Raw genomic sequence first — 27,476 nt, forward strand, 5'->3', positions numbered from 1 at the left:
CTTGATAGTACTCATGATAGTCCCCAGAATGGTCCTGCCATCATAAGATTCCTCCAGCTCAAACTCTCCCCGCAATGAATGGAACACTTGGTTCATGATCTTCTTGACCTGCGTGAAGATCAAAAATACTTGTTACCAGAATGAAGTTACTAGGAGATGCACAGAAATTCCAGAGAGAGGCACGGAAGGCTATAATGGAGGGATCTGGAACTGGAGAGAGGGACAGCTAGTCATGTCTTTAGATACTAAGTGCCACTGTGCAGTGGACAATATTGAGTGCCAAGCACACCATGACAGAGGTAGTTCTGACAGCCTCCTATCAAGAGCAGGGAAGCTGCGGCATATGCCAAGACTGTTCTAAGACCATCCATTGGTGCCTCCCTTCATGAGCACCACCAAGAGTCCCTTGGCTGCAGAGATAGTGGCTTCAGGCTTCTTCTCTATCAAAGTCTCTGAAGCATCAGACTCTTGGATTGAACATCATGAGGGAAGGTTCTGAAGGATTAAGTTTTAAGCTAGACCAGTGCATCAATAGTGAGGGGAAAAAAAACTACCAGCATAACATGTTGGCCACGTGCTTTCTGGATGCTTGATAGACACATTCAATGCCCCAGTGGTTCGCTGTTTCTTTCAAGTATAAGCTCACCTTCTCTGAGGGGTCAGCAACAGTTTTGATCCCAGGCCCCTGGGATTTGGTCTTCTCCAGTTCTTTGATGTGCCGGTCATTTTGCTCTGTGATGGTTGTGATTTGAGCCTGGAGGGCTGAGCACTGCAAAATGAACAAACTGTAGCTGTGGCCTCAGGAACCTAGACTAGTACGCAGAGGTCGGGAAACCCAGGTGGAGAAGATCCATCCCAAGCATCAAGTCCTAACCTCAGAAGGGCTGCTGGGCCCAGCCTCTTGGCTTCCACTCCCACCTGCTAATGTAGAGTACTCACATCCTCAGCATTTAGGGTTGCTTAAATTCTTAACCAGGTCAAGAATATAATAAAAAGCCATGTGCTGGTGGCTCATACCTGTAGTCCTGGCTACTCAGGAGACTATGCAAAAGGGGCCATAAGTGTGGTTTTTCCTAACATGTGCAAAGCCCTAAGTTCAACCTCTAGTACTGAAAATAAATGATGTAATATAATATAATGAAAATAAGGTTAGGAAAGAACACTTAGTCACATGCACACGAACATAAACTGCCTCACATCTCTCGGTACTAAAGGACAGGAAGTGGCCTCTATATAGGGGACTTTGGTAGCACAACCCCAAGCCCTCTCCCATTCATTTCTCACCTTTTCACACCTAATAATCCCACCGTATCCCCCAGCTATACCCCTATTTCAGTGCCTTGACCTAAGATGTCCTGCCTCCTTCTCCCTTACCACAGCTACTTGGCCTTGGCTCTGTTCAAAGGTCACCTCCTTTGGGAGGCTGTCCCAACTCCCCTAGGCACTTCCTATTCTAAGCCCTACAGTGCTTAATTGTGTATCCTTGTTACTCTTTCTGGACTGTGAAGCTCTTGCAGGCTGAGTTCTTTGTAGGCATCCACAGTGGCTCCAACACAATTGACACACAGCAAATATTTGCTTACTAAAGGAGGGATAAAATAATAATTGGAAACATGTCCCAGAACACTGCTGCTGCTTTTTCTTTTTCCAGGTCACTGACCCAACAACACTCCATGTAAGTAAGGGAAAGATAACTGAAGAACTGAAAGTTCCACAAGCACATGTTTCCTAGCCAGGATCATTCAGGATCAAAAGGATTGAAAGGACTCAAGCAGCCTGCTGGCTGGGCTGCTTAAGTAGCATGACCCGAGCTACCTTTTCCTGAAGGCGCGTCAGCTCCTCCAGGTGGGCATCCCTTTGCGAGCACACCTCCCGGTACTGCTGTAGATGTTCATCCTTGGCAGAAGCCAACAGATGCTCACATTTTGCTTCCCACTGGTTTTGTAGCTCAGCCTGCGCCACAGACAACTGCCAAGACAAAGGGATGACCACATCCTGTGAGTCCTGTTGTACCATGGAAGGTCCATCCTCGGAGAAGAAGCTAATGGCCCAGGTTTCCCAGATGTGGGCAATCAGCTGTTTGAAAGACCTTAATTACTATAAGAGTAAACTTGCTTTTGAAATGGAGGGAGGAAGATGTTGTCACAGCTCTAAAGGGTGCTTTCCTAGACAAAGGTTCCTGGAAGACAAGGCCATACATAGTGTAATCATCATTTTTCAGGGCTCAGACCCTGAACTTCAGAGGTGGAGAAATGTAAACTGGCAGAAGTGAGTAATGGAGGGCATCAATGCACTGTAAAGGGACATATATGTGCAGATTTTAAAAATTAACTCATTTATGTATTTACTTATCTATTGATTTATGTGTTGGTACTGGGGCTTGAATGCAGGGCCTGGCATTCATTCTCAATTCTTTTTGCTGGTTAAATGGAGAGAAGAGTCTCTTGGATTTACCTGCTGGGGCTGCCTTTGAATTGTAATCCTCAGATCTCAGCCTCCTGAGTAGCTAGGATTACAAGCATGAGCCCACAGTGCCTGGCTCAGATTTTAGATTTACAATGACAAAGGTTTTCATCAAAGGAAATAGAGAGCCATCTGTGTCCTGCCACTATCCCTGACTTGCTTTCCTGATGACCTAAATAAATCTCTTCTTGTCAAGTATGATCAGCAGGCTGCTGAAGGCTGTATGTTTGGATTTTTTTTTTGTATAGCAATTAGACATTAACTAAGGTTTTAAAAAGAAGAGTCCCCATTTGATTCCTGGTTTGCATTTGGACTGCGTTTTTCTACTATTCTGCAAGGTGAGGGCATAAATGTAAGAAATAGGATAGATAAGGCAGAAGCTGTAAGCTCCTGCTGAGTCCTTCACACCGCCCTGTAGTTCCAGAGTGCTCCAGTGCTACTTACCTGCATGGCAGAAGCCTGGTCTGTGGATACGCGAGTCTTTTTCAAGAGCTGTCGGAGTTTGTCCAGTTCCTCCTGGTGGGACTTGCGAATTTCCTCCATTTCCTCTTCAGCCTGGCAGCGCTCTTGAGCAGACTTCTTCTTCCTTTCTGAGAGGTTCTTAGGCATAAGAGAAGAACCTTCAGCTCTCACTGGCTGAGGATGGGTAGGGTGCTCTGGTGGTTACTGACATCATTTTGTCCTTACTGCATTTCTGGAAATGGTTCTTTAGCTTCATTCCCCACCCCCTCCTTTTTTCCTTTTTTCTTTTTTTGTGTCAGTGCTGGAGCTTAAACTCAGGGCTTCCTGCTCTTGCTTGGCTTTTTCACTCAAGGATGATATTGTACCTCTGTAGACACATCTCCACTTCTGGCTTTTTGTTGGTTAGTTGGTGATAAGAGTCTCTCTGAGAGTTAAGAATTGCTTAGTGGGGGCTGGGAATATGGCCTAGTGGCAAGAGCGCTTGCCTCCTACACATGAAGCTCTCAGTTCGATTCCCCAGCACCACATATATGGAAAACGGCCAGAAGGGGCACTGTGGCTCAGGTGGCAGAGTGCTAGCCTTGAGCGGGAAGAAGCCAGGGACGATGCTCAGGCCCTGAGTCCAAGGCCCAGGACTGGCCAAAAAAAAAAGCTTAGTGGTAGAGTGCTTGCCTAGCATGCATGAAGCCTTGGGTTCCGTCCCTCAGTAACACATAAACAGAAAAAGCCAGAAGTGGCGCTGTGGCTCAAGTGGTAGAGTCCTAGCCTTGAGCAAAAGAAGCTCAGGGACAGAGACCAGGCCCTGAGTTCAAGCTCCTAGACTGGAAAAAAAAAGTCTCCCTTACTTTCCTGCCTTGGCTGGCTTTGAACGTCACTTCTCAGACCTCAGCTTCCTAAGTAGTTAGGATTACAGGTATGAGCCCCCAGTACCCTGCAAGATCTCATTCTTATGTAATACAATGACCATGTACTTTTCAAAAGTATTAAATATAAGCTTATCTTTTAAAAATGTTGTCAAAGACACTTATGTATAAGTGAATATGTAGGATTTTATGCATACAGAAAACAAATATACTGTTTATCTTTTAGAGGAAATAAAGAATTTTTTAAATGTTACACTTTTCTATATTATCCATTCTTATTCTAGTGGATTGATACAGACACATATATGGCAGTACTGAGGACTTAACTTAGGGACTTGAGCTTGCTAGGCAGGTGCTCTACCACTTGAGCTATGCCCCACACTTTTCTGCTTTAATTATTTTTCAAATAGAATTTCACTTTTATCTACTAGATAGCTTCCCACACAGCTGAACCTGGGATGACAAGCACACCACCAAACTCAGTTTTTTTATCAGTTGAGATGGGGTCTTGTGAACTTTTTTCCAGGGATAGCCTTCAGCCACAACTCTCCCAAATTCTGGATAAAATTACAGCCATGAGCCAATGAAAGCTATAAGTACAATTGCAATGCTTAAAGGAAAAGAAAAATATTTACTGAACAGCCAATCCAGGCCTTACCTTTTCCAGGGACTCCTTCTCAGTTCGAAGGTCTGTCAGCTCTTCCTCCAGGGCCGTCACCTTGAGTTCCAGCTGCTTCCGGCTCTGCTTCTCACTTTTGAATTTGGACTGTGCTTGTTCGAAGGTTTTCTGGAACTCTGAAAGAAGCAAAGAGATGTGGCTGCAGGAGCAGAGCTGCTATGGGCGCTGTGGCACCTCAGAGCCTCTTTCAGAACAGCATGCCGCAGTCTCTGACTCTACCACACAAACATCCTCCTCTCATCTGTGCATACCACCTTACTGACCTGCAATGAGGGCTTCTCAAGCCACCAGCCGACCCTCCCACCAAGCTGCACTCATCTACAGGAAGTCATCTCCACATGTGTGGATGTCACCTTGTTCACATGAAAAACGAAAAGTGACATTCCCAGCAGTCAGAGACTTGGGAAATGGTCTCTCCTACAGTTCTATTCCAGCTACCACCTTACCACCTCAGGTAGAGCTTCATTAGTGGAGTCCATGCCCTTTTTCCCTGTGGGCTGGTGAGGCTAGGACATTCTACCAACAGTGTTTAGAAAACATTCCTTCTCAATAAGGTTAGGTTTTGTGGTTTGTTTTATGCCAATCCTGTGGCTTGAACTCAGGACTTGGGCACTGTCCCTGAGCTTCTACCGCTTGAGCCACAGCGCCACTTCTGGCTTTTTCTGTTTATGTGGTACTGAGGAATCAAACCCAGGGCTTCATGCATGCTAGGCAAGCACTCTACCACTAGGCCACATTCCCAGCCCTGTGTTTTATTTTTATTTTTATTTTTTTATGATACTGGAGATTGATCTGAGGGCCTCTAGCTTACTAGGCAGGCATTCTACTACGTGAGCCATTTAGGAGGGAAGATCTTGCTTTATGCCCAGGCCAGTCTAGGGCTGCCATCTTCCTACTTTTTCTTCTCTGGGTCACTGGGGATGACAGATATGTGCCAGGGTGTGAGATGGAGTCTTACAAACTTCTTTTTGACCAGGCTGTCCTCCAACCATGATACCCTGACCCCTGCCTCTCAAACACCTAGGACTCCAGGTTTGAGCCACTGAACTACTGGGATTTACATTTTTCATTTAGTGCACTTAAATGTACTTGTTTGATAAGCTGCTGAGACTCTCTAAGTAACTCACAGGGTACCACTAAGGCAGAAGCCAAAGATCTATATGATTTTCAAATTGGATATTGTCTAATCACAAATTGTCTAACATACATCTGCTTCATCTAAGGCCCAAGTGATGCTCCAGAGGGAAGGGACATATCTCCAGGAATTACTTTACCAACTGACATAGGGCTTTTTACCCTCTATTAAGCAGAGAACTGCAATTTGACCCAACTCTGCTGTAGCTCTAGTCGCCACGCCCACTGCCTCATCCAGGCCACTGCTCCCATCTGCCTTCCAAATTGATCTCTCTAGACTGAGGTATATCAGTCAACCTATAGGTCTTCACACATCTTCTATCCTATTATCAAGTGCCACCTGTGCCAGGCACTAAACTAATAACCCTTATGTGGAGGAAGGGACTTTATAGAGAACGAATCCTCCAAGGACTTGAATCCTGGACAGGGAAAACAGACATTTAAATGGTGTTTATCACAGGCTATGATAATGCTCACTATGTTGCATGAAGAGGCAGGGCATAATGGCATATGCCACTCAGGAGATGTAGCACAAGATGATGTGGTTTGAGGCTGGCCTGGGGAAAAAGCTAGCAAGGCTCCCATCTCAATAAATAAGTGTGATGTGGTTATTCATTACTGTCATCCTGATATTTGGGAGGCACAGATAGGAGGATCATGGTTCCAGGTCAGCCTGGGGCAAAAAGTGAAAACCCATCTGAAAAATTACCTAAAAAGCAAAAAGGACTGGAAACATGGTTCAAGTGGTAGAGCCATACAAGTGCAAGGCTGAGTACCTAAAATGATGATGATAATGGGGACAATGACGATGATAATAATAAATGAGAATGATTTCACTAAGATATGATAATTTTAAAGAAGAAAAAAATAGTCTAGGAAGAAAACCAAACAAACAGGAAAGCTTCAGATGAGAGATTTTGGAGAGGCCTAGAGACAAATACCAGTGACGGTGGCACACCAAGCCCAAAGAATAGCATTGATAAGAAGCAAAATGGCAGGAGGGTGACAGGTTGGTGAGCCAACCAGAGTTGCCTAAGTGCAGGCCACAAAGGTGAAGTTCAGCTTTAAGAAAGAGGAAAACAACAGGAAGCACTTCTTTTCTTAAAAAAATCCATGAGTCACAAATATGAAGCTGGGTACTGGTGGATCACGCCTGTAATCTACCAACTCAAAAGGTTAAGCCTAAAAGATCACAGTTCAAGGCCAGCCCAAACAGACAAATCTGAGAGATTTTTATCTCTAATAAACCAGCAAAAAAAAAAAAAAAAAAAAAAAGGGCTGGGGATATAGCCTAGTGGCAAGAGTGCCTGCCTCGGATACACGAGGCCCTAGGTTCGATTCCCCAGCACCACATATACAGAAAACGGCCAGAAGCGGCGCTGTGGCTCAAGTGGCGGAGTGCTAGCCTTGAGCGGGAAGAAGCCAGGGACAGTGCTCAGGCCCTGAGTCCAAGGCCCAGGACTGGCCAAAAAAAAAAAAAAAAAAACCAGAGTAGAGGGGCTGGGAATATGGCCTAGTGGTAAAGTGCTTGCCTCATATACATAAAGCTCTGGGTTTGATTCCTCAGCACCACAGTGGCACTGTGGCTCAAGTGGTAGAGTGCTAGCCTTGAGCAAAAAGAAGCCAGGGACAGTGCTCAGGCCCTGAGTTCAAGCCCCAGGAGTGGCAAAAAAAACCAGAACAAAACAAAACCCAAAGTAGAAATGTGGCTTAAGTGGTAGAGCACCAGTCTTAAACAGAAAAGGCTAAACAAGAGCACAAGGCCCCGAGTTCAAGGCCCAGTACCATTACAAAAAAACAAGAACATGAAGCTAGTCATAAGTACCAAAGACACTGAAGCAACATTTGCTCAAACACAGGAGAATGGTGACCACTGATGAATTCCAAATGAACAGTCAGTTCTCTTGTTTTACAGCAGTCCACTCTGATGCTCACTCAGGGCTTCAGAACCCTCAAGGGCATTCTGCCATAGGGAGGAAGCAATTTTAGTTCTGAAGTTGAAAAGACATCCTCCACCAGGGATATATATACCTGAGAGTTCTGCCTGCAGTTTGGTGAGCTGGTCCCTGAGCAGATCTGTCTCCTTTAAGCTTTCTGTCAGTTGCATCTGAAGCTCTGTTTCCTTCTTCTGGTGAGCAGTCATTTTCAGCTGTAAGTGAGAGACTTGTGCGGTGGCTGCTGCTAGCTCTTCTGTCACCTTGGCCTGAACGGTGACAAGGAACAATGTCAAACAATATTGGTTTTTGGGGTTGTTGTTTTTTGCCAGTCCTGAGCCTTGAACTCAGGGCCTGGCTTCTTTCTGCTCAAGGCTAGCACTCAGTCAACTTGAGCCACAGCGCCACTTCTGGCCATTTTCTATATATGTGGTGCTGGGGAATCGAACCCAGAGCTTCATGCATACGAGGCAAGCACTCTTGCCACTAGGCCATATTCCTAGTCCAATATTGGTTGTTTCTAAATGCAGACCCTACCAACTCTACACTTGAACTTGTGGACAAGGAAGGGAGCTAAGGCTACCTCCAACTTGTATCAACTAGAACCAAGGCTCATACTCAGTTCTCTTGCAGAACTTGTCCTTAAGCAGTACTATACATCTTGTATACAAGATTACATAAAATTTGCTACCAGGATATTCAATGCAGCATTGCTTAAGGCTGTTAAGAGAATAGAAAACTCACAAAATGCTGAGAACAGGCTTACTTAAGCAAATGATGATACATTCATTTGAAAAGAATATTTAATTAAAGCAGGTACCAGTGGCTCACTCCCATAATCCTAGCTACTCAAGAACCTGAGATTTAAGGATGAATTTGAAGTCAGCCTGGGCAGACAAATTCAAGAGACTCTTATCTCCAGTTAACCAGCAAAACACCAGAAATGAAGGTATGGCTCAAGCACTGGCCCTGAATGGAGAAAAACCAAGGGAAAGCTCTAGAATCTGGCTTAAGCTCCAAAACTAGCACCAACATTCTCTGCCACCCCACCCCAGGAAAAAAAAATCCCTAATATTATTCTTAATATTATGAAATAAAGAATATAAGTAGATTATAAAATACATGTCAGGTGTAATTTTATTTTGACAGAATGAACATTTAAATGAAGACGAGAGATGGAATAACTTTTTTAGCCATAGTTAATCTAGGCAGAATATTATGGGTGCTTTTTATTTTCTTTTTCCTTGATTTCTGTATTTTATAAATGAGTCTTTCAAAAAGATGTTTCATAAATAATTTTCTTGAAAAGATAATGTTTCTCCTGCTCAGTGTTAAAAAAATATTAATAATGACAACTTTTTCCCATCCCTGTCCATTTCCCGACTCTCAAGCTCATGAGGGATGCACTCTCGCACTGGATGGGATTCATATAAATACTAATATAACTCTCCTTCCCTTTTCATATAAAGTGGGACAATAAGAAAAAAAATTCAAAATTTAAACTGAATACCTTCAAAGATACTAACTCCTAAGACTACAATTCCTCCTAGGAGTACAATACGAACTTCCTTCTGTACAAATTAGCCAAACTTAGACCAAGTTTACTCCAAATAACCTCAATATTCTCCAGTGACATTGAACAAAACCAAAACAACTACTCTGGGAAACTATCTGATGGTATTTTGAATATTAAGGACATTTTACCACTAGGCCATATTCCCAGCCCTACATGTGATGTGAAACCGTAGCTTCTATTATTGATGATCCTCTTATAACCCCTTCCTGTGGTTGTACCTGCACTATCTCTGTATCTTATTGAGTACATTGGAAACCGTGAATACTGGTATTAGAACTAAGAAACTGAAAGGGAATACCAAAATGGAGAGACACAGGGTAAAAAGACAAACTACTACAAAAGCAATACTTGCAAAACTGTTTAGTGAAAATCAACTGAACAACTCATGGGGGGAAAGAGAAAGGGGGAGGAAGGAGGGGGGAATGAGGGAGGAGGTAACAAACAGTACAAGAAATGTATCCAAGGCCTAACGTATGAAACTGTAACCTCTCTGTACATCAGTTTGACAATAAAGTTAAAAAAAAAAATTAAAAAAATATTAAGGACAAAAACAGCAATGGTGATCAAAGGATGGTCAATGAAAAGAATGGCAAACAAACAACAGATACCAGTGTCCTGTTTCGAATGGCCCATGAAAATGTAACTAGCACAGGGCTCAGAGAGCTTTGCGTCAATTCATGGCTCAGAGGGTTCATGAATCCCAGAGTAAGTTCCACACTCACAAGACCTTGCGGCAGCTAAGAACCACAGAATCCCAAAGGAGAGGCAACAGAATGGAAGGTGACTGTTTCACTGAAAGGAATACAAAGTGGAGTCATCTCAAAGCTCTTTTTACTCCATGCCTTTAGCTAGAAGCCTAAAATATTACAGTCACCCAAACACACATCCATGTATAAAGAGAATGATAATATACTAAAAATTATTATCTTTCATTAGAGGCCTCTAAGTGATTGATATCTTATGTTTGTTTACCTGTGCTTTCTAGAATGCAACTTGTATCATTAGGAAAAAGTAGGATATATATGTATGTGGGTGCATGTGCAGAGATATATGTATGTACATATATATATACACACACATACATATAATTACAATGTTTTTAAAGGTAGGATTAACAACATCAAGTAACAAAGTAAATAGCAGCAACCTACACAGCAGATAGGACTAGGATGTCTCCCCAGTTCCCACCCAAATCAAACTCCACTGCAGATGTAAAGAGCTTGGAAAACAAAGTGCTGACAGAAGGGCCAAGGGTTCAAAATAAAAACAGCAAAAAGAAAAGCATTCAAGTTAGAAGCAGGAAAAGAGAACCAGAGAGGTAACAATCTGATATGGGAAACAGAACCCAGCTGACTGGAAGTGAGATTTGGAATAGTCTTTTAACCCACCCTGGGCCTCAGTCTGTCCCTTTGTAAAATAAATAGGGATACATTAAATAGATGACCTCTAGTAGTTGCTCAAGTTTTATTCTTTATCCCATGTAAAAGTATTGATCCGATCATACAGAACAATAATTTCATTTTGTTTTTTATTTTTGGTTCATTTGTTTAAGGCAGTATCTTGCTATATAACCCAGGCTGGCACAGTGCTAGCTTTACGCAAAAAAAGCCAAGTGAGGTTTTGAGTTAAAGCCCCAGTACCTGCACACACACACACATACACACACACACACACACACACACACACACACACACACACACGAAATCCTTATTAGTTATTACTACAATCGGAAAAAGTGAGTGAACACCACAAGTGACAGAGTATATATCCCATTTAACTTTTCATGTTTTCAAGGAAAAATCAAATATCAAATATAAAAGGACTATAACTCTCGAAGAAATAGATATAAGGGTGGCAATCTCCCAGCAGAGGAATGATGTGCCAAATGAGAAGGGACCCACTGTGGAGCAAGTGAACTCAACCCAAGATCCACTAGCATTCTCCTCATTGCCACTCTGGGATCTGGTCACAATTCTGAATTCTGAAAGGATGGAAGCCAAAGAAGCATTTCAATATCCTTGGCATACCCAGATGAAGGAGCAACTAAACAATCTAAAATTCCAACTAAAAACAACATATATATATATATATATATATATATATATATATTTTTTTTTTTTTTTTTTTTTTTTTTTTTGGCCAGTCCTGGGCCTTGGACTCAGGGCCTGAGCACTGTCCCTGGCTTCTTCCCGCTCAAGGCTAGCACTCTGCCACTTGAGCCACAGCGCCGCTTCTGGCCGTTTTCTGTATATGTGGTGCTGGGGAATCGAACCTAGGGCCTCGTGTATCCGAGGCAGGCACTCTTGCCACTAGGCTATATCCCCAGCCCCACAACTCATATATTTGTTATGTGGCACCACAGAAATTTTCTGCTGATTTTACAGAATAAATTTAATTTCTAATAAGTTATGTAATTCTTACTTTCATCAAACTACTAAGACTGATCGGGTTTGTTGTGTTGTTGTTATTTGCTAGTCCTAGGGGCTTGAACTTGGCCTGGGAACTGTCCCTGAGCTTTTGTGCTCGAGGCTACCCACTCTACCACTTGAGCCACAGCTCCATTTTGGTCTTTTTAGTGGTTAATTGGAGATAAAAGTCTCACAAGCTTTCTGCCTGGGCTAGCTTCAAACTGCAATCCTCAGACCTCAGCATCCTGAGTAGCTAGGATTATAGGCATGAGCTATTGGCAACTGACTTGGTGATTGCTTTTGAGCCAACTTATGGTAAAGCATATTATCAAATAGAAGCATGAGTGATAATGTATGAAAATCTGGTTAAAGATTTCTCCATCTCGGGCTGGGGATATGGCCTAGTGGCAAGAGTGCCTGCCTCATATATATGAGGCCCTGGGTTTGATTCCCCAGCACCACATATACAGAAAATGGCCAGAAGTGGCGCTGTGGCTCAAGTGGCAGAGTGCTAGCCTTGAGCAAAAAGAAGCCAGGGACAGTGCTCAGGCCCTGAGTCCAAGCCCCAGGACTGGCCAAAAAAAAAAAAAGGTTTCTCCACCTCCTCCCAATGATGACAAAAATTCTGCTGAAAAGCCACTCAGGAAGTTCAAACACGGGACCACACCTTAGCTAAACACATTCCCACCTGGGCTTTTCTCTGCCCAGTTACTTTACCTTCTCTTGTTCAGCATGCAATACTCTTGCCTGTGTGTTTTCTGTGGCTGTTAGAAGTGAGTTGTTCCTCTTCTCCATCATCAGGTTACTCTGTTCAACATACCTGATACAGAAATGAGGACAAAGAACATTATCAACCATCACATGTATATATTCCAGGTACAACTCAATGTATACTGAGTCAAAACTTTGTTCATTAAGACAATCTGAAAGCATTCTGTCTTCCTTACACTTGCAGCAATCAAGTTTTGAGGCAGTAAACAGAGTGTGTGGTAAAAGAATGAGGGAGGAAAACAGGACAGAAGAAAAGAAAGCCACTCTTCCAGCCCTACTACTTGGGAGATGAGACACACACTGAAGAAACATGGAAAAATATTTTTATTTTTGGTGGCGGTACATGGTTTGGTCTTTTAGTTTCCTTTTTTGGGGGGTTGTGGTCATAGGGCTTGAACTCTGGGCCTAGGAGCGGTGTCCCTGAGCTCTTCAGCTCAAGGCTAGTGGTCTACCACTTGAGCCACAGTGCCACTTCTCACTTTCGTTTTCTGAGTGGTTTTATTGGAGATAAGAGTCTCATGGACTTTCCTAACAGGGCAGGCTTTGGACTGTGGTCCTCAGATCTCAGCCTCCTGAGTAGCTAGGATTATAGGCTTGAGCACAGGCACCAGCACTGGCTTGCCTTTTTGTTTTGAGGCAGATATAGACACGGTCCTGAGGTCCTGCTCAGCTTTCTTGTTTGTTGGTTTTGTTTTTTTGCCTGTCCTGGGACTTGAACTTGGGGCCTGAGCATTGTCCCTGGCTTCATTTTGCTCAAGGCTAGCACTCTACCACTTGAGCCACAGTGCCACTTCCAGCTTTTTCTATATATGTGGTGCTGAGGAATCAAACCCAGGGCTTCATGTATACAAGGCAAGCACTTTAACACTAGACCATATTCCCAGCCTTGCCCAGCTTTCTTATTCATGGCTCAAGCTTGACCACTTGAGCCATGCCTCCATTTTGGACTTTAATGGTTAATTCAATATGAGGTGGTTTTGTTGTTGTTTTGATTTTTGGTGGGTTTTGGAGTGTGAACTCTGGACTCTGGGCCTGGGCACTGTCCCTGAGCTCTTCAGCTTAAGGCCAGTGCTCTACCACTTGAGCCAAAGTACCACTGCCAGTTTCCTGGTGGTTAACTGAAGATAAGAGTCTCACAGACTTTCCTGCCCAGGCTGGCTTTGCACCATGATCCTCAGATCTCAGCCTCCGAGTAGCTAAGATTACAGGTGTGAGCCACCTGTGCCAGGCAAGATAAAGAATTTTGAAGATTTTTCTGCCTGGCTCCAAACCTCAGCCCTCCAGGTTTCAGCTTCCTAAGAAGTTAGGATTATAGGTGCAAACCACTGGATACCTATCTGGTTCTGGGCTTTGAACTCAGGTCCTTTTGCCTAGTACTTGGCAGGCACTCTACCATTGAGCCTTGTCGCCAATGAGAATGATTTATTTATTTTTAATAAAATACTGTGTTAAAGCATACTCTCCTGACCTCCCAAATCTTCAGAAGGATCCATAAAAATTATAATAGCCTGAGTTTCATATGAGAGTCAATGTGACTCTGGTTGAGTTTTGGCTGATAAAACAGCCTACACAGAAGCAGAAAGAATTGAGAATATTAGAGCTTTTTAAGTATTAACACCATTTAGAGATGTAAAAACTAGGGCCTGTGCCAAACAATAAATGAAGGGCAGGACGAAGGAACTGCTGAGCTAAAGCCAGCCCGTGAAGGCAATCCATAACAGAGCATCACAAGGCCCAATAGCTATACCCTTATGAACACATAAGATGATGCTAAGAGAAATGAAATCCATGTTTTGGAAACAATTGTTATATCACAGTTGTAACTACTTTCAACGTCCTATGTTTATCTGTAGCTTCTATTATTGATGATGTTCTTGTATCACCTTCCTGTGGTTGTACCTACACTATCGCTGTAATCTTATCTGAGTATATTGGAAACAGTGTTTATGGGTATTGGAAGTAGGAAATTCAAAGGGAATACCAAATTTGAGAGACATAGGGTAAAAAAAGAGAAACAACTACAAAAGCAATACTTGCAAAAATGTTTGGTGTAAGTGAACTGAACACCTCTGGGGGGGGGAGGGGAAGGGGGGGAGGGAGGGGGGTATGAGGGACAAGGTAACAAACAGTACAAGAAATGTATCCAATGCCTAACATATGAAACTGTAACCTCTATGTACATCAGTTTTATAATAAAAACTTAAAAAAAAAATAAATGAAGGGCAGAACTGGGGTCAAATAGAGTTCTATCTTATATCAGAGCCAGTGAGTTCTTCCTACCAAAACAGAACACATAGCATAATTCCCATGACAAGCAGGAAGCAAAAATGACAGAAATAGAGTTGGATGTAGAGCTCTTATGTGCTTAGTATGTGCAAGACTCTCAGTTCAATTCCCAATGTGATATAGGGCTTATCAAACCCTACTGTCTTAGAGTTTACTCTTAGCTTCTGTAACCCCATTTTGATTTTGTCACTCCATCTTAAAGGACTGCACCCCAACCCATGAGACTAGTTCCTTACAGTTTAACATTTAAAGATACATGTAGTCACTATTCTGTTTCTGTTCCTAGGTAACAACCATAGGAACAATCATGGTAACGGGTTATGCTGCCCTCACTCAATGCTTGCTTGCAGCATTGCCTAAGCTTCTATAATTTCACACTTGGCTTGCATCTGTGGAAAAGAACCGTTAGGGACTTACCACCCCTGAGCAAATAAAGAGGTGGGTTTTCTGCTTTAAAAGGGGCCATGAGGTCAAGCTTGGCACTCACTTTTGGGCACCCGACTGCCCAGTGTAGTCCGGCCAGTAATAAAGACTTTCTATTGACTGTACTCTGTGTCTGTGTGGTCTCTGCTGGTAGTCTGCCTCACAACAACAGCATTGCAGGAAAGAAAAAGAGAAGAAGGAAAAGGCAGAAATAAGCACACACACACACACATACACACACACACACACACACACACCACCACCACCACCACCCCCCCCATCCAGGCCCCGTACCTGGCATTACCTCTGATTTCGTTCAATTAATTCACTAATCTTGTCATTCTGTTCTTCTATCCGGCTGCTCTTCTCAAGGATCTCTTGCTTCAATCTTTCATTTTCCTAAGTTCCAAATACATGACAACCTGTCTTACAAGTACTGAATAAAAGGAAACAGCTTGAACCCAGGACCTTGCACATGCTATGCAGGTGCTCCACCACTTGAGCCATACCTCCAGCCCATGTTAATGTATTTTGAGACAAAAACCAAGAACTTAACAATCATATGCATATAATAGTTACAACAACATACATCTGATGGATACAAATCACTAGGCCAAAGGGGCTGTGTTTAAATGGCTATACAATGAAGCGAGATTCTAAAACAGAGCCCAAAAGCAATGTTTCCTTCTGACTAATTACTAATATAATAATCAGTACAGTATACTACACTAATATGATACATGCCATATAGTGTGCTAAGCTGTGTAGTATATAGTATTAGTATTTGTATAGTATGCGATAGATATGCTAGTCCCTAGGGTTCAACGAAGCCCTGATGAATTTTCCAGATTTTATGACCCAGTTGTTGAAGTGCAGCACATGTCAGGTAAGAGCACAGTCAGGACCTCTAGGCCAAGTGCTGTGCTGGCAACCACCCTCACCTGGATGATCCGCTGGATGTTGCTCATGATCATACTTGTTTCCAGTGTGACAGACATGCCAGGCATAAGCATGGAACTGCCTGCAGTGAGCTTCTGTAACTCTTCAACCTACAGAAGGGATGCCAGAAAGGCAGACAATATAAAAAATGTAACTTAATATCCAGTAACTACTATGAATACAAAGAAACCAGAGAAGAGTTTGTTTAGAACTCTGGCTGCTTTGTTTATACCCCACTTTTTTGCCCCCAACCTCAACATGGCCCCAACCCTGACACAGTCACCTTAGCCATGAGATGATCCATTTTATCAGCCACTTTACTGACTGCCATTCGAATTTCGGTGTTAGACTGCCGGGCTTCTGTCATGAGAAATGAAGCCATGTCACCTGATCCTAAAGAGACAGAAACCAAAAACAAGCTTACAAAACTAGAGCGAGGAATAGTGAATGGCTCTTTTAGCAGAAGAGAGAAAGGCACGAGCGCTTCCTTGTCATAGGAAATACAGTGAATATTTTCACACTGTCAGGGAGAAAAGGGATCAAAGGGCCCAAAGCTTTGAATAATAGGTTTTTCCAAAATGAATCAAGGGTTACACAGTGTGGTTCTGGGCATAAGAATGCCAAGTCTGGACTGCCATAACCCTGACAGTTCATATTGCTTCCCATTCATTCCACTGTCCAGGTACCAAGGACAGGGCAGTGAATAAAACAAGTGCTAGCCATTGTTGAGTTCTCAGTCTGATGGGGATATGAGATAAATCATTACCATAGAATATTTTAAGTGCAAATAATGAACCATGTACAAGATCCATCACACAGTGTGTGCCTGGGAGGAGAGGATGGAGGGAAGGTGAGAATCAAGGAGGGAAGAAGACAATCATTTTGATGGAATCAAAACCAGTTTTCCAGATGGGAGAGCAACAGGGTTACAGACAAAGGCTGAATCCATTTACCCAAAGGCTAGATCCAATCCAAAAACTGTTCTGTAGGATATACTTTCTTCCTCCTGCCACTGCCCTCATAACAAGGTATTACCAAACAAGAGACAAACCACAGAACAAGGCAGAATAACAACACAGCTGACCTCATTTCCTTTTGTTTTGTTTGTTTACATGAGACTCAAACACACAAAATATCTCAACAATTACCCAAGTAACTGCTAACAATGGTTTCTCATGATTGGAAGGAAGGACAGTAGCTTTTCCTTTTATACTCTTATTATAAAAGCATGTTTTTTTTTAATAACATACTGAATACCCACAAGCAGTCTTCAGGTCTTCTCACAATTTCCTCTAGAGTTTTCTCTTTTACTATTTTCTAGCCACTCTAGCCACTGTGACAGAGGAAACTGAAATGACTGATGTGAGAAAATACAAGAAACATGATCCAGAAAGTGGGCATAGGGATCTTTGGGGATGAATGAAATGTTTAAACATTGGATTATGGTGATAGAAGCAAAGCTCTAAAATTTTCCTTAAAAAGAAGGCTTTGAGTTTTACAATTAAGTGATTTATAAATCATATCTCAACCAAGCTGTTAGGAAGAAAGGAAAGAAGGGAAGAAGGAAGGAGAAAAGAAAAAAGAAAAGGAAAGTAGGGAAGAGGAGGAGAAAGAAAAAGAAGGAGGGTGGCTGGGAACATGGCCTAGTGGCAAGAGTGCTTTCCTGGTATACATGAAGCCCTGGGTTCAATTCCCCAGAACCACATATATAGAAAACAGCCAGAAGTGGCGCTGTGGCTCAAGTGGTAGTGTGCTAGCCTTGAGCAAAAAGAAGCCAGGGACAGTGCTCAGGCCCTGAGTCCAAGGCCCAGGACTGTCAAAACAAAAATAAATAAAAAGAAAATGAGAAAAAGAAAGAGGAGGGAGGGAAGAGAGCTGCTAGAGTGCAAATGAAAAGAGGATGTAAGGAGGTGGAAGATGAGAGATGGAGGAAATAGCTTCCTACCTTGAAAATGGGGAGCCTGAGATAGTGGTGCTGGATACAAAGGCCGAACGGGCTGCAGTTGTGAGGTGACCGCAGATGCCTGGGGATAGGCATAGGCATGCATACCTGCATAGGGCTGAGAAAAGACCAAGTTATCACTGTTTTTTTAAGACATTCATGTCTTTTCTTTTTTTTTTGCTTAGTTTCTCTGGTGGAATAAGGTGGATAAAGAGAGGAGACTCAAACTTATTGACACCAGAGATGGATGAGATTGGGACTAGGCAGCAGATAAGGACTACAGCAGAGTCGCTGAAGTACTACCTAGAAATACAGAGATTAATATATTGGATCACTACCCAGTCCACTGGTGATAGGACTTAATGAAGTGGAAATTCATCGCCTCCCATCAGGCCTTCTTTTTAAGGACATTTTAAGGACTTATAAAGAAATTTTTAAATAAGTAAACTATGAGATAAAATGGAAACGTGGTCAGAGATTCTAAGCCAAGTTATCCAGTTTCTAACATGAGAAGGTTCTATTCCATATAGGTTTGGAGGTTGATGACATGAAGTGACAGAGGTAAAGTTAAAATTAAGTGCCTGGAAGAAAGTACGTATTCAATAAACAGCACCTATCATTTTAGTGTAGACAATTATTTTCCCTGAAATTGGGACCCACTGTAACTAGCTGCCCATTATTTAAACAACAACAACAAAAAATCTTAGTCTATAACAAGATAACTTTCTATTGGTGTGAGGGCTTCTTTTAGTTTGTTGGGCAGTACTGGGGCTTGAATTCAGGTCAGCAAATTTGCCAGGCAGCCCTCTATCACTGAGTCCTACCCCCAAGTTATATGGTCACATTTCCTGACGAGGTATACATTAGGATCTTGATTCACCTATTTATAGGACTTGCAAAATAGGACAACATATGCATACCACAATATCCAGGAATTGGATAAGACGACAATCTCATGATTTATTACTATTTATTTATTTATTGGACTGGACTGGCCTCAAATCACAAGCATCTCAGACTCATATATAACTAAGATTATAGGTGTGAGTCATCAGTTTTTTTGGTTTTTTTTTGTTGTTTTTTTTTTTGCCATTCCTTGGGCCTTGGACTCAGGGCCCGAGCACTGTCCCTGGCTTCTTTTTGCTCAAGGCTAGCACTCTGCCACTTGAGTCACAGCGCTACTTCTGGCCATTTTCTGTATATGTGGTGCTGGGGAATCGAACCCAGGGCTTCAAGTATAAGAGGCAAGCACTCTTGCCACTAGGCCATATCCTCAGCCCCAAGTCATCAGTTTTGATACTTCCCATAATAGTGCCCACCACTGTTCCTCCCCTTTCACTAAGAATCACCTAGGAAGAAAGCCCAGATGTCAATGGGCGGAGATCTTATTCATCAAGTGGTCTCAGGCAGAAAGAAGAATCATTGCCTTGGCAATGAGTGAGCGGAGACAGATATACTGTTGCCACCACCTTCTATAATAACATAAAAAGTCTACTTTAAAAGAACACTTTGGGAGGATAACTGGACAGCAGAGTCCAGCTGTATTTTCCATAGTTTCCATCCTTAATCTGCAGGTGTGATTACAGTGCACAATGGTAACCTATTGGAAAGCATGACTATGCGCCCATCAAGTAAGTAGGTAGATGTGAAAGGAACGGAAGCGCGTGTTCACTGAAGGCACTGCCTGGACCCTGGCTATGTGCCATGCATAGGCTTTGTACAAGGCATTTGGCTCTTGCATCTCATCTTCACAACTTGGAAGTAGGTCTTAGAGCTGGGGAGGTAGCAACTTAGAAGGGGGAATGATCACTCCAACTTTGGGGAAGTGATACTATTCAAAGAGGAAGGAAGGAATCTTCTTCCTGTATGCTGACAAGAAAAGAGACCAACCAGAACCATAATAAAGTATAGTTTATAATGAGTATGGTTTGAAAATGTTGTTACCTGAAAGGACTGGGCATTTCCAGGTACAGCTGAGTGGGAATCGAGAGATGTGACTTGCATTAAGGCAGGAGAGGGTGCTTGGAGCCCAGAAACAGAAGGCTGAGCTGCTACAATAAAGCAAGATGTTTCCACCATTATCCACCCTTGCTTGTTGGCACAGATCTGGACGAGCATCTGACATACCCCACACATCGAACTAGTCACTTTCCTCATCGAGTTTCCTACACCGGTTCCAGTGACACCCAGCCATGGGCCATTGGAAAGAAACTGGATATTCTCATGTGCCTCTGATTCAGACCTCTATGAGTCTATCAGCTGACAGGATATGCAGAATAACACACAGCAATGCCTCAGCAGATGAGTACTGGTTTCCCAAGTGGACAATGCAACACAGAAAAAGTCACAATGAGCAGGCCAAATATGTCTCCAGGTCTGAGATGCTCTGTCCCCGGGATAAACTGACAAGTTTCACACTCCTGTCCAACAGCCTAACAGTTTAGAACAGCGATGCTAATTTTGGTGCTGACCCGATTCAAGGACATGGAGCCTCAGAGAGGTTCCTTTCTTACCCTGTGAGGCCATCTGTGGTAACACTGGATGAACTGGCTGAAGAGGTGGCTGGCTGGAAGGTGTCACCAGAGGCTGCCCAGATCCTCGCAAAGCAGTAATATCCTGAAACAGACCAAAGGGTTTGGTCCCTATGTGAAAGTCCTGAATTGAAGACTGAGCAAAGAAGAGGAAGGAAACACAAGCAGAAAGCTGAGTTGAGGGAATGAGTCACAGGAAAGAAGCAACCAAAAGCATAATAGAGTCCTTCTAGAAAATCCTATCAAATAATTACATATAGTTACTTTCCTCTGACTTTCTATGTTTTATTGTCTGAAGCAGCCAAACTGAAATTTGGATGTACCATTTCCCAAACCAACAGTTACTTTAAGACTGATTTTTCCAAAAACAAATATCCATAGTCAAGGTACTCAGTGAAATAGGAATCACTGTGCCCCATTAACGTGCTGGTTTTGGATAATAGTTTTAGAATGTTTGCCTCACACTTTCTTTTCAGAAAATCAGAGCTGTAATTCTAAAAGAATTTAGCCTACATCTTCTTGCTTTATGCAAAGATCAGAAGTTTTGAGGCACAGTATATAGTGACTGTAATCTGCTATACTACGGTACTAGGGCTTGAAGTCTCTTGGTCATTTTCATTTTAAAACTTCCAAGTGTTGGTGATTTACACCTGCAATTCTAGCTACTCACAGCTGAGATCTGAGGATTGTGGTTTGAAGCCAGCCTGGCAGGAAAGTCTGTGAGACTCTTATCTGCAATTAGCCAACCCCCCCCCCCCCCCACCACACACAGAAGTTGAGCTGTGGCTCAAGTAGTGGAGCGCTAGTCTTGAGCGAAAAAGCTGGGACAGTGCCCAGGCTCTGAGTTCAAACTCTAGGACCAGCATGAAAAAACAGAAATTGAAAAAAAGAAAAAAAACTTCTCATCCTTGAATATTCTTTTCTGAAAAAGAATTCTACTTTAAAACCATTACAGCTCTAAGTCAACCTAATTGTCTAACACTAGAAAAAAAAGGATATATGAAGACTGGGAACATGGCTTACATGGTATAGTGCTCACCTGGCATGTGAGAGGCCCTGGGTTCAAACCTTAAACCTTAGTACAGAAGGGAGGGAGGGAGGGAAGGAAAGAAAGAAGTACTACAGTACTAGGGCTTGAAGTCTCTTGGTCATTCTTTCATTTTAAAACTTCTGAGTGTTGATAGTTTACACCTGAAATCCTAGCTACTCAGGGCTGAGATCTGAGTATCATGGTTGGAAGCCAGCCCAGGCAGAAACGTCTGTGAGACACTCAGGAAAAGCTGGAAGTGGTGTTGAGGCTCAAATGAGACCACTAGCCTTGAGCACAAAAAGGCTCAGGGACAGCACCCAGGCCCTGAGTTCAAACCCCAGGACTGGCAAAAAAAAGAAAAAGAAGAATGTCCTTTTTGCTAAACATCCATCTTTATAATTTTAAATTATTCCAAAACAAATAAAAAGCACTGTAAATTTTTATAAGAATATTATATTTTGGGGCTGGGAATATGGCCTAGTGGCAAGAGTGCTTGCCTCCTATACATGAAGCCCTGGGTTCAATTTCCCAGCACCACATATACAGAAAATGGCCAGAGGTGGCGCTGTGGCTCAAGTGGCAGAGTGCTAGTCTTGAGCAAAAAGACGCCAGGGACAGTGCTCAGGGCCATGAGTCCAAGCCCCAAGACTGGAAAAAAAAAAAGAATATTATATTTTCAAATCTCATTGGTGGGCTGGGAATATGGCCTAGTGGCAAGAGCGCTTGCCTCATACACATGAAGCTCTCGGTTTGATTCCCCAGCCCCACATATATGGAAAACGGCCAGAAGGGGCGCTGTGGCTCAGGTGGCAGAGTGCTAGCCTTGAGCGGGAAGAAGCCAGGGACTGTGCTCAGGCCCTGAGTCCAAGGCCCAGGACTGGCCAAAAAAAAAAAGACCTCAAATCTCATTGGTTTTTAGAAACCAAGAAAATAGAACAATAGGCCTCTGAAGTATTTTAACAATACTTTAAGTGTCTACATAGAGATTTTCTAGAACAAAACAATACTATAAAAAATAGAGCCTATTTCGGGATTTTTTTTTTTTTTGGCCAGTCCTGGGCCTTGGACTCAGGGCCCGAGCACTGTCCCTGGCTTCTTCCCGCTCAAGGCTAGCACTCTGCCACTTGAGCCACAGCGCCGCTTCTGGCCGTTTTCCGTATATGTGGTGCTGGGGAATCGAACCTAGGGCCTCGTGTATCCGAGGCAGGCACTCTTGCCACTAGGCTATATCCCCAGCCCCAGGATTTTTTTTTTTTTAATCAAGAATTTCCATCTCTCCAGGTGCCTTTGGCTTAAGCCTATAATTCTAGCTATGGCTAAGATCTGAAGATTGTGTTTCAGAGCCAGCCTAGGTAGACAAATCCAAGAGACTCTTTTTTTTTTTTTTTTTTTGGTCAGTCCTGGGCTTGGACTCAGGGCCTGAGCACTGTCCCTCGCTTCTTTTTGCTCAAGGCTAGCACTCTACCACTTGAGCCACAGCGCCACTTCTGGCCATTTTCTGTATATGTGGTGCTGGGGAATTGAACCCAGGGCCTCTTGTATATGAGGCAGGCACTCTTGCCACTAGGCCATATCCTCAGCCCCCCAAGAGACTCTTATCTCCAATTAACTAGTAAAAAGCCAGAAGGTGTAGCGCAAGTGGCAGAGTGCTGGCAGAGAATAAAAAGCCAAGGGACAATGCAAGGCCCAAAGTTAAAGCCCTAGAATTACCCCCTCCACTAAAGAACATCCATCTTTTTCTTCATTTTTACATAAAAAATTAAAAGTCAGTCATCTCTTATATATTTCAACTCAAGAAAGGATAGTTTTAGTTAATATAGTTACTTCACATAGCCATATTCTAGCTAGGAAATAATAACTATTTCTAAAAAATACATGTTACATTTCTAATATCTAAAAGTGGGATTCAGAGGGGGGGGGAGAGAGGAAAGGTCTTACTATATAAGACCAGGTTGACTTTGAACTCTCAATCAATCCTCAGCCTCCCAACTACTGCGGTTGTAGTATGTACCACCATGCCTGGTTATTGTCTGAGGACAATACCAAAGCAAAAAAACAAGAGAAGAAAATTGACATATTTGATTTCAATAAAATTCCAGAACTTCTAACTTTAAAGAACAAACCAAAGCACCAAATACAAAGTCAAAAGACAACAGCTTGATTTTTAAGTTAATAGGCAACAGTTTTAACTTTTAGTAATAGGCAATAGGAAATGTTAGGAAGACTAGCATTTCCCAAAAGGGTCCCAAACATTTAATCAACAAACAGGAACTGGAGCTGGGTATAATGGTGTGTGCCTATGTCTCAGCTATCCCAGAAGCTGAGGAAGAAGAATCACTCGTGCTCAAGTATATAGCCTGGGAAATATAGTAGGACTTCATCTCAACAGCAGAGAGAGAGAGAGAGAGAGAGAGAGAGAGAGAGTGTGTGTGTGTATGTGTGTGTCTCACTTGCTATGTTTTGGGCATCCTACTGCCTAAAGATTGATCTTTATGGGCAATAGAGAGTTAGGTAAATGATGGCTGATTTAATTACTGCTTAGTTCTTGTGGCTGATACATAGATTTTAGTTCCATTTCTACTGCTAATTACAGTAGAAAGACATATATACCAATACAAACCTATATCATTGTGCATACAAGCTGTTGAGATAATAATTCTGGGTTAGAGGCAGAAAAAGCAATTCTTTTAACCAAAACAACACAAAGTGGCAACATCTGTACTATTCATTCAAGTACAACCAAGGGACATACTTCGACTTCTGAGTCATTGGATTCCAGCTGTGGTGGAACCATAGGCAGCATGGGCTGGCCCATTTTAGCCATCCGGGAGATCAACTTGGCCTTGACTGTATCAGGATTCTAAAAAAGAAGACGCAAAAATCTCTGTGATTAAGGTTCATTACCTTTAGGCAGCTATGTCTTCGGCTCTTGTATTAAATCACTTAACAAGTCATCCTAACCTATCTATCTGAAAACATTTCCTCTAGGAAATGAGAATTAATTATACCAGTAAAATTAATTCCCTTCATATTTGGAATAGACTGAGTAGTTTCATATATATTACCTCCACACTGGGTATCATTATTTCTATTTTCCAGATGAAAAGCTAAGGCAGAAATGTTAAGGGAAAGAGGTATTTTAGCTGACTGGACCCTTTGCAAGCCTGAAGCAAGTCAGTAGACAAATATTTAGAAGAGATCTATGAAAGGAAAGAAGGGGAGCTCTTTGTTCTAAGTTCAAGTTCATTTGGCTCTGATCTGGTAGTATGCTACACCCTGTGTTAGAAGCTGGTATGTCCACTAGGTGGCCCAACATGTAGTCTTCAGAATGAAGGTCATAAAATGTACCTGAAGGTACATAAAATGATCTCTTGGATGTATGAAGAAATTATTACAACCTTCATTGTTACTATTTTTCAGGTAACACCATAAACCATTACATTTGTTTACAGGGATTAATAGTCCATTAGTATATAATTTGCCACAATTCAGGATTGTGTACCCATTCTTTTTCCTTAACAGAGACAAACAATAATAAAAAAAAAAAGGATATATCAAAAGAGGGAAAAGGACTAGTCATATAAACTATATCCACACCATGGAAGATGACAATATAAAGATTAAAAAAAAGAATGGGGAAGGTTTTTACACACTAACATGGAAAGCTACTTCATTATATGGAACATATAAAAGGCAGGGTGCATAATATATGTATAGTATTCTTTTTTTGTGTGTGAGAGAAGGATGGAGAAATAAAATATACATTCCAATTTGCCTGCACCAGCATAAACATCAGAGGAATATGCAAGGACACAGTAAAAGCAGTTACCTAATGAGTAAGATAGAGAAGGGCAGACTGGAACATCTACTCTTTACAAGGACTGAGTCCCTGCTATATTATCTTGTTATATTGTTAAGGTAACTGTACCATGTGAATGTAATTTCCTACCCAAAATAAAAAAGGCTTAAATGTAGAAATAAAAAGATGGTTAATTTTATGTCGTATGTGTTTTATTTCAATTAAAACAAACTAAAGTACTAACTAAAAAAAAATTTTAATGGTTAGATACCACTGATCTAACAGAAGTCACTAAAGTTCAGAAACAAGTGACAATACAAGTACAATGGAGCCCATACTGGGCAACTTCTGCAACTGTTCAAGCCTTGAGATTATGATTACTTATGCATTTCTTTTCTGGTTCTTTGCTGTAACCTTCTGGGTTCAGGTGACCATTTTTTACAGACATCATACCAATTATGTGCTTCATAATCCTTCTTTGGGCTGAATGTAAACAGGTAAATTAGAGCTGGACAGAAATGAAGCATGTCTCTCCATGCACCTGTGGTTGCTTCATGGTAGGTGAAGGCTCCCAGCACCTGACATGCTTTAATCACCACATGGCCCACTTGAGGCATGCATAAAAGCCTGCACAATCAGGCAGGGCAGCAGCAAACTACCCATATGTCCTTCCTAAAGGTATGACCCGATTTTACTCGAACAGTAGGCTGGAGAAAAACAGAGGCCCACAGACCTGCTCAAAGTCAATCAGTTGGTTGATTTAATCCCAAACTCCTGAGAGAAGCAAACATGAAGATATGTGCCACTAGCATTACCTAAGCTAACATTTATTGAACTCTAACACTATGCCAGAAATAATACTAAAAACTCCAAGCTGTATTTTGTAGATGAGGAAATAAATCAGAGGATTTGAGAAGCTAGGTTGCACAGAGAGTAAATAGCAGCGAAGCCTAACCACTAATATCTCAAATAAATGATACCTCTATAACTGAAGTGCACTTTAAGTGAAGGGCTCTTCCCCCAATATAACGCCATTCTAATAATAATTACAGATACTATTTACTAAAGACACACTTCACAAAGGCTCTAAGCTCAGAGCTTCACAAGTATCTCTCATCCTTACAGGAACGGTACTAGGGACTATGAAAATGACTTCCATTCTTAAACGGAGCTGAAGATGGGCAAACTTAAGATCCTTTCTCAAGGCCTTATACTACTAAGACTGTAGAGGCAAGCCAGGTGATGATGGTTCATGCCTGTAATCCTAGCTGCTCAGGAGACTGAGGTCTGAGGATCAAGGTTTGAAGCTAGCCCAGACAGAAAGGTCCCTGAGGTTCTTATCTCCAATTAACCAGCAAAAAGCCACAAGTGGACGTGTGGCACAAGTGGTAGAGTGCCAGCATTGAAAAAAATCCTAAGTAAAAAGGCCTTGAGTTTAAGCACGCATGCGTGTGTGCGCGCGCACACACACACGCCTATAGAAAAAACCCAGGCTGATTTATACTAACTCTAAGTAGGAGAAAATGAATAAAGGACCCATGATTTCTAGTCTAAATCAATGGCTCCTAACCATTCCTAGGCATAGGACACTCTAGCAGGCTGGAAGTAAAGAGGAACAGACTCATACTCACTGTATTTGCTGTAAGCTGTTCACTGAGAGAGTTGGATTTGCTACGAAGACCAGGCTCCCTAAAAACAAACAAGATATAATCTGAGATAAAAACAAACTCACGGGCTGGGGATATAGCCTAGTGGCAAGAGTGCCTGCCTCGGATACACCAGGCCCTAGGTTCGATTCCCCAGCACCACATATACAGAAAACGGCCAGAAGCGGCGCTGTGGCTCAAGTGGCAGAGTTGCTAGCCTTGAGCAGGAAGAAGCCAGGGACAGTGCTCAGGCCCTGAGTCCAAGGCCCAGGACTGGCCAAAAAAAAAAAAAAAAACAAACTCACAATCACAAACCTAGATTACACTGTTAAACAAATTGTTTTTGAAATTATCCACCCACTGAGAAACTCTAAAAATAATTTTAATTTTTTATCTTACAAAATCTTTGCATGCAAGTGAAAATGAACAACTTCCCACTGAATGCTTTTTCACTTTTTTTCCCCTTGAGTATATATTTTGTATTAATGTCCTTCTCCATTTCCTTCTAGGGTTTTTCAACTATTCTTATTTTAACAGTTTTATAAGCTAAGAATAGTAATCCTTGGTTAGGAAAACCAGGTGCAAGTTCT

The 27,476-nt window shown here is 42.2% G+C and overlaps 1 protein-coding gene across 2 annotated transcripts in view; it reads right to left on the bottom strand.

The window, feature by feature from the left end:
- The window catches only part of Fkbp15 (FKBP prolyl isomerase family member 15), a 53,294-nt gene that overhangs the window by 5,139 nt on the left and 20,679 nt on the right, over positions 1-27,476 (bottom strand). The window contains exons 11-25 of one of the 2 annotated variants that reach the window (XM_048339443.1): positions 26,872-26,929; positions 24,194-24,301; positions 20,394-20,496; positions 19,825-19,928; positions 17,884-17,998; positions 16,222-16,331; positions 15,941-16,048; positions 15,304-15,398; positions 12,237-12,339; positions 7,633-7,804; positions 4,447-4,583; positions 2,908-3,063; positions 1,816-1,968; positions 647-769; positions 1-108 (exon numbers count right to left, since the gene is read on the bottom strand). In XM_048339443.1, coding sequence (XP_048195400.1) covers positions 1-108; positions 647-769; positions 1,816-1,968; positions 2,908-3,063; positions 4,447-4,583; positions 7,633-7,804; positions 12,237-12,339; positions 15,304-15,398; positions 15,941-16,048; positions 16,222-16,331; positions 17,884-17,998; positions 19,825-19,928; positions 20,394-20,496; positions 24,194-24,301; positions 26,872-26,929 — 1,753 coding nt within the window. Of the gene's footprint in view, positions 109-646; positions 770-1,815; positions 1,969-2,907; positions 3,064-4,446; positions 4,584-7,632; positions 7,805-12,236; positions 12,340-15,303; positions 15,399-15,940; positions 16,049-16,221; positions 16,332-17,883; positions 17,999-19,824; positions 19,932-20,393; positions 20,497-24,193; positions 24,302-26,871; positions 26,930-27,476 lie in introns of both variants that reach the window. The other variant, XM_048339436.1, reaches the window with a different exon arrangement.

The sequence above is a fragment of the Perognathus longimembris genome, chromosome 1 (genome assembly GCF_023159225.1).
Source record: "Perognathus longimembris pacificus isolate PPM17 chromosome 1, ASM2315922v1, whole genome shotgun sequence".
NCBI classification, from domain to species: domain Eukaryota; kingdom Metazoa; phylum Chordata; class Mammalia; order Rodentia; family Heteromyidae; genus Perognathus; species Perognathus longimembris.